Source organism: Octopus sinensis, linkage group LG6, assembly GCF_006345805.1.
Source record: "Octopus sinensis linkage group LG6, ASM634580v1, whole genome shotgun sequence".
NCBI classification, from domain to species: Eukaryota; Metazoa; Mollusca; class Cephalopoda; order Octopoda; family Octopodidae; genus Octopus; species Octopus sinensis.
The window spans coordinates 24895256-24902122 of record NC_043002.1 but is presented as its reverse complement, the minus strand read 5'-3'; the positions used below and the strand labels follow the sequence as shown (position 1 = coordinate 24902122).

General features: G+C 35.6%; 1 protein-coding gene across 2 annotated transcripts; it reads left to right on the top strand.

Moving 5' to 3' along the window:
* Nucleotides 1-2107: 2107 nt before the first annotated feature.
* LOC115212973 (zinc finger protein 708-like) lies at nt 2108-5261 on the top strand. Of its 2 annotated transcripts, none has more exons than XM_036503736.1 (2): nt 2108-2951; nt 3660-5261. In XM_036503736.1, exon 2 carries the CDS (start codon nt 3841-3843, stop codon nt 5047-5049), a length of 1209 nt encoding a protein of 402 aa, XP_036359629.1. In that variant the 5' UTR covers nt 2108-2951; nt 3660-3840; the 3' UTR covers nt 5050-5261. The 2 variants fall into 2 exon arrangements, with proteins under 2 accessions (XP_036359629.1, XP_029637697.1); XM_029781837.2 differs by having other exon boundaries at nt 2108-3004.
* The last annotated feature ends 1606 nt before the right edge of the window (nt 5262-6867 follow it).

The following is a 6867-nucleotide window of genomic DNA, read 5'->3' as shown; positions in this document are numbered from 1 at the left end:
TTCAGAGATAGTTGGGGTTCCTTTGTCTAGCAAGTTACAAGGCAACCTTACCAGTGCGAATGCAACAATAAAATGCATTTAGTATGTTAGGTTAAATGGTTGGTGTTAGGAAGAGCATCCAACCATAGAAATCAGGTCTCAACAGAAACGTCTGAGTGTGATGCAGTCCTCCAAATCATTTAGGAAGGCAGTGACTGTGAATAACAACTGAGTTGGACCATGATGAACCATTCACCACTTGCCAATTTGAAAACAGACATAGAATGATGATGTACAGTATTATGCAGGGAAGTAGACGATTTGGATGTAGAGGAAATGTCATTCCTAACTGGAAGACAATATTTGTATGACACTGAAGAACTCTAAAGATAGAAAGTTAATGCTATGAATGGTTAGAGGAGTTGAAGTTATGTGTAACGCGTTTTGGAGAATCTATAGTTATTGCATTGCGTGTCCAGTAGATATGCTGTGAATCGATTAGTCTCCTCTCTTTATATTGGCATTTAATGTGATAGATGTCCTTGAAGGTACAAGACCACCAATTTGGAAAGTGTGGTGGATGAAGGGACAGAAGAAAAAAATATGATCGAGATTAAGCAGACTATTCAGTTTGACCGATGGAACTCTAGACTTGTAGGTTTGCAGGCTGCAAATACATGTCAAGCTGGTGGGAGAATATTTCGGAAAGTGGCGGGGTCAGACAGAAGGAAGCAGACATTATGGAGCTTCCTTGTAAGGGTGGCCTGCAAGATTACATGTAAAGACATTCTTTATATAATGCCCATATATATAAATGTGGCGATCTTTCGTTACAAGAACACATGACTGCTAGTTACAAACTACGTGTGTTTATTTACTTTTGTGAAGATGATCGTCGATCTCCGTAAAATGATTTTATTTTTTTACATATGGGGTTGGGGGGGATGGGATCTTTTGAAGTCGGCGTGAAAGCGAAAGAGACAGAGAGAGCGCGAGTGTATGAGGGAAGTTCTTTTGAAGTTGGCGTGAATCAGAAGAATTGATGTGCTTGTGAGTCGGTGTTTGTGTGTGTGCAAAATTCTGTCCGTGTGTTTGTGTGTACAGGCGTGCGTGTGTGTGTGTGCAAAATTCTGTCCGTGTGTTTGTGTGTACAGGCGTGCGTGTGTTTGTGTGTACAGGCGTGTGTGTGCAAAACGAAAATAAAATGAATGATTTTAAGTTCCAAACGTCTCTGTAACCAAAGGCTTCCTGATTCATACTATCAAGAATTGAATTACGGGCCTGTATTTATATAATACATTTCAAAACAAATTATATAAACGAAAAAAAAAAATTAATAAAAACGTATCAATGAATCTGATCATTAAATCGCCAACAAACAAAAAAATAATAAACCGAGAGAAAGAAAAAGTTAGCAGCAGGAACAAAATTATAGCATTCACAGACACACACGCACGCGCGCGTGCACAGACGGAAGGCCAACTTCAAAAGAACTTCCCCGATCCAATCGCGCTCTCTCTGTCTCGCTTTTACGCCGACTTGAAAAGATACCCTTCCCCGCCATCCCGATCACTCAGCCAATTTTAACTAATAACTTTCATAAAATCTTTTAGCTATACCAATAAAAAAAAATTAACACCCAATGCATGTTCAGTGAATAAACCTTGCAATGCAGAAACCATAATTTATGAAGCTAATGTTTCTTTAAAACCAAATCTCGAGGTAGCATAAAAAAGGTAAGACTGAAGACGACAACAAGGGGAGTAACTCCAAACATTTCTGTAGCATGTAGAAGACCAACTCGTATCTCTTGGTAACAGCTGGTTTCCCATGAAAAAGCTCTTGTTCTAGCCTGCACCTCTCATAGGAACTTTTAGAGCAGATCCATGGTTTCGCGATGCACACGGAGACCCCGGATAATCTATCTATCTATCTATATATATATATAAATAATTGCAGCGTGGAAGGTGTTTATAAGCCATTTAATGGTTTTGAGTGTTTTTTAAATGGCTTATAAACACCTTCCACGTTGCAATTATTTTCGTTCCAGAACACGATCTCAGATCAAGTCACTCGCTATGCAAGTGCATCTCCGTAATATATATATATACACACACACACTTACGCGTACGTGCGTGTATGGAATAATCAGCTATTTTGAGTTGATAAATATTAAGGAATACTCATCGTTGAAATAGATGGAAAATTCATTTACTATTATGTTTATGTGTGTGTTTGGGAAATAGTTCTGTGAGTTATAAACGAATGAGATCATGCCAGTCAACTGTCTAATCTGTCTGTCCCTTTAAAGGATTCTATTGGATTGTACTATTTTGGAGTCAAAGTGCGTCGGTTGTTATTCGTACAGTGCGAAATAAATGTCTTTCGATGCATCAAAGAATCATTATGTGTGCGTGTTTTGGTGTTTGTTCTCTACCAGCACCGCTTGACAACCGGTGTTGATTTGTTTACGTTCCCGTGAAAACGGTTCGGCATGTAAGATTGGTAGAATAAGTATCGGGCTTTAATAAAATGAGGACTGGGATCAATTTGACGGAAACCCTTCGAAGCAATGGCTCAGCGTGGTCGCACTCCAATGATCAAAAAACGCAAAAGATAAAAGATACAGAGTCGTTTTGTCACAAAAGGAAGCATCTACATGGCCGTTCACTCTGCTGGAAATAGCAACTGAATCTTCGTTAAATCGCATTTTACCACTTTAAGAAAAGTGCTCATCGGCCAATATGGTACTCAGTTGAGTATTTCCCTGGCTAGAAAGCGAAATATGCTATAATTCTCATTGTTTTTAAATTTTTTTATCGGTTAGTTTGTTCTCTACTTCCGGTCGTCCATAACATTTCTATATTCGGACTTCATGTTTCTATTGCTTCGTTATTTCAAACATCTTCTTGAAATATAAGTACATGTGTGATAGCAGCAAATATTGGGTATTTAAGACGTATAAAGATGGGGTATGTTGTTGTTTTATTGTTTAGGCTTCAGAAATAGAAACTAATATGTTGAGGTAAGATCTCTTTTGTCTCTTGTTATATAGCTTCATGCTTGTCCTGACCATTAATTTTTTTCAGAAATAGTGTACCCGAACTACATTATTCAATGTGTCTTTCTCTTTTTAAGACATCTGGTTTTATTTGAGGAAGGTCAGGTTTATATTTTTAGCAGGCCAGCTGACCACATAAAAGCTCCTTCGTTGGCTGGTTTTGTTTGACAGTTGCTATAGATTAAAATGTTGGTAGATAGCATGTGTTTTACTGTTGGCTTGTATAATTCAGTGATGCGTTAACATAGACATTGTTCAGTGATGCATCAATTTATTGAGTTCTGTCGGAGGAATATTGTGATCTGTGTTTCTTCAGAAACGTAGACGTTGAAATTGTGTACAACACAGTAGCCACCCTTTTATGGTGATATCGTTTGAAATGTGGAAACTCTGAATACTCTGTTGCTGATAATATGTTCATATTTTCCTTCTAGTTCAAAATGAGTTTCATATCTTGTTTTTTAGTTACAGTGATGAAATACGCTCGTCATGCTGTAGAGTTTTGTTTTAATATCGATATCTCTAGATGATGATAAGGAACATGTTTCGTTGTGAATGCCTCATGTTATATTCCTTGAAGTTTTATCCTTAACCACATGTTGATTTTGTTGTATTTCAGGAAATATTTTCGAAAAGAAGAAAAACATCAAAAACAAGTGTTTCTGGAATAATGAATCAACTGTTAAGTTCTTTGTTTCTTTGAGGATATATGTAAACATGCACTTTTGAATGAAATTGATGTTTTGATTATATAAGCTGGAGAATATTGCTTAATATTATACTTCTGTGAATTTCAAAGTATGGAAGAAGAAGAAGAAATGGTCCACAAAAACAAACGATCATATAATTGTGAAATATGTGGGAAAACATTCTCAGCTAATAGTAGTTTAAAGAGGCATAAAATGATTCATGCAGATGAGAAGCCTTTCCACTGTGATATTTGTGGTAAAGCATTTTCACAGAACTATAATTTATGGAAGCATAAATTAATACACACAGGTGAAAAACCACACCAATGTGAGATTTGTGGTAAAGCTTTTTTATTGAGTGGTCACTTAAAGAGGCACGAAATGATTCATACGGGGGAGAAACCTTACCAGTGTGATATTTGTGGTAAAGCCTTCTCCCTGAGTTGTAATCTAAGGAGTCATAAGATGACTCATACAGGGGAACGTCCATACCAGTGTGAAATCTGTGCCAAAGCATTCTCGTCTAATAGTGCTTTAACAAAACATGTATTAATCCACACGGGGGAGAAACCATACCAGTGTGATATTTGTGGTCGAGCATTCTCACGCAGTGGTCACTTAAAAACACATGAATTAGTTCATACCGGAGAAAAACCATTTTATTGTGAGGTTTGTGGTAAAACATTTTCGTTAAAAGGTAACTTGAGGAAGCATGCCCTCACTCATACAGAGAAACCATCTCAATGTGATGTTTGTGGTGAATCATTCTCATCTAATATTGACTTTAGAAATCATAAAAAAATTCACAAAAAACCAAAAATCTACCATTGTGAAATTTGTGCTAAAATATTTTCGTGTAATAAAAGCTTAAAGAAGCATGAAATATTACATACAGAACAGAAGGTTTATCAGTGTGATATCTGTGATAAAACATTCTCAAGGAAAGAATTTGTTGTGATACATAAAACAGTTCATACAGGAGAGGAAGCACATCATTGTGAAATTTGTGGTAAAACGTTTTCATCTAGTGATAGTTTAAGCAAGCATAGTCTGTCACATTTAGAAGAGAAACCATATCAATGTGAGTTTTGTGGCAAAACATTCTTGTATAATTGTGACTTCCTAAAGCATGAAATGGTTCATACTGGAGAAAGACCATTCCCTTGTGATGTTTGTGGAAAAGCATTTGCACAAAGTTCTACCTTGAAAAAACATAAATTGGTTCATACAGGAGAGAAACCATTCCCTTGTGTAATTTGTGGTAAAGCATTCTCATGTAAAAGTAACTTAAATAGACACTCTGCTATTCACATTAAATAAATGATATCACAATGAGAATTATGGTGAAATATATATATGAAATGTAAGATTTTCAGTGTAGCAGTGAATTGGATGGAATGGAGAGAATAATGAAGGGATTTTTTTAATAAAATTTAAGACCAAAGAAAATGTGTGAAAGTATTGTCATATTTTTAACAGTAATTTTTTGTGATTGGCACAGGTAAGTTTACCTATTTGTAGAGGAGAGATATTCAAATTTATCAGAGTAATGTTTAGTGTTTACTTTATTAATTTTGAAAATAGGGACGATTAGAGTCAGCGCTAATAGAATTTGATGTTGCAATATGGAGAAATGATCCAGAAACATGAATCCAGTTCATTAATTCAGTCCACTTATGTTTGTGGTGTTCTACTTCTATCTGTATTAAAAGACAAAACTACACAATTTAGCATGTTATATTTCACCTTACGTATTGAGAGTATGAATTGGTAAGGGAAGAGAAATGGCAGACTGACTTGGCTTGAGGGTAGGGTTACTATATGGCACTTTTCAAGCATATTCTAACCAAAAATGTAATTCTTTATTAAATTGCTATTTATAAGTAGATTCTTGTAACCCTGCATTTTCTGTGGTATACAATAGCCTGTTTGCAATGTCTACACTGATCAATTGGCAAACTGAAGCTTTCAAAACTTTTTGAATGGTATGCCAGTGAAAAGTTATCCTAAATTTCTTTTAGTTGTATGGTTCATCTGATTGTGAGTCATGTCTTACATGGCTTGCTTCTTGATGAAGATTGACCTGGGGCTAAACAGTATCTGATTACTTTTAAGGCATAGGTCTGCTGGACTAGAGCTGACTTGGGGCTAAGGAACAGCTAACTACTATATGCCATAAGTCAAACAACAGCATTAACTCTCCAACAAGCTCTCACCACTTAGTTATTGGAACAATTTATCAATATTAAACAATATTGAACCAGGTGAATACTTGTCTTAGAATTCAGCTACAGAAAGGGAAACTACCTGAAAATTAGTAAGGACAGCTGTTTTCATAGCTTCCTCTTCTCGGTTTCTCTGTATGTATTTATACATACATATATGACTGTGTGGTTAAGTCAGCAGCCATGTAATTTTGGGCTCAGTCCCACTGCACAGCGCATTGGGTAAGTGTTTCCTACTTTAATCCAAAGCCTTGAGAGTGGATTTGATTTGTGGGAACTGAAAAAGTTTGTGTGTGTATTTATATTTATATATATATGTATATATATCTTTACTGTTACTTGTTTCAGTCATTTGACTGTGACCATGCTGAAGCACTACCTTTAGTTGAATAAATCGACCCCAGGACTTACTGTTTGTAAGCTTAGAACTTATTCTATCAGTTTCTTTTGCTGAACCACTAAGTTACAGAGACAAACGCACCAACATATATGTGTGTGTATATGTTATATGTGTATATATATATATGTATATATATATATATATGTATACATATATGTACATATATATATATATACATATATGTATGTATACATATATATAGATGTAAGTATGTACATATACGTAGGTATATATGCATATACATATCTGTATATATAAAAGGCAGGATGTGTGTGTGTACGTGAATGTAATTTATGCACGTCCACAAATTAGCACTCATGTCGCTCCAATTTTAGGAGGACATTCGTTATGATCCTAGCTGTATTTTCGTCAACTTATTTTTCCCAGAGGCACCAGCGAATAGCAGTAAAAATTAATTTTCAACCAAAACTTTTAACCATTTTCAAGTTAGAGAAATCACCATTGTTTGCAAACAGGAGTTAAGTCCCCTTCTAGCGACGAGTAAGTTTTTGT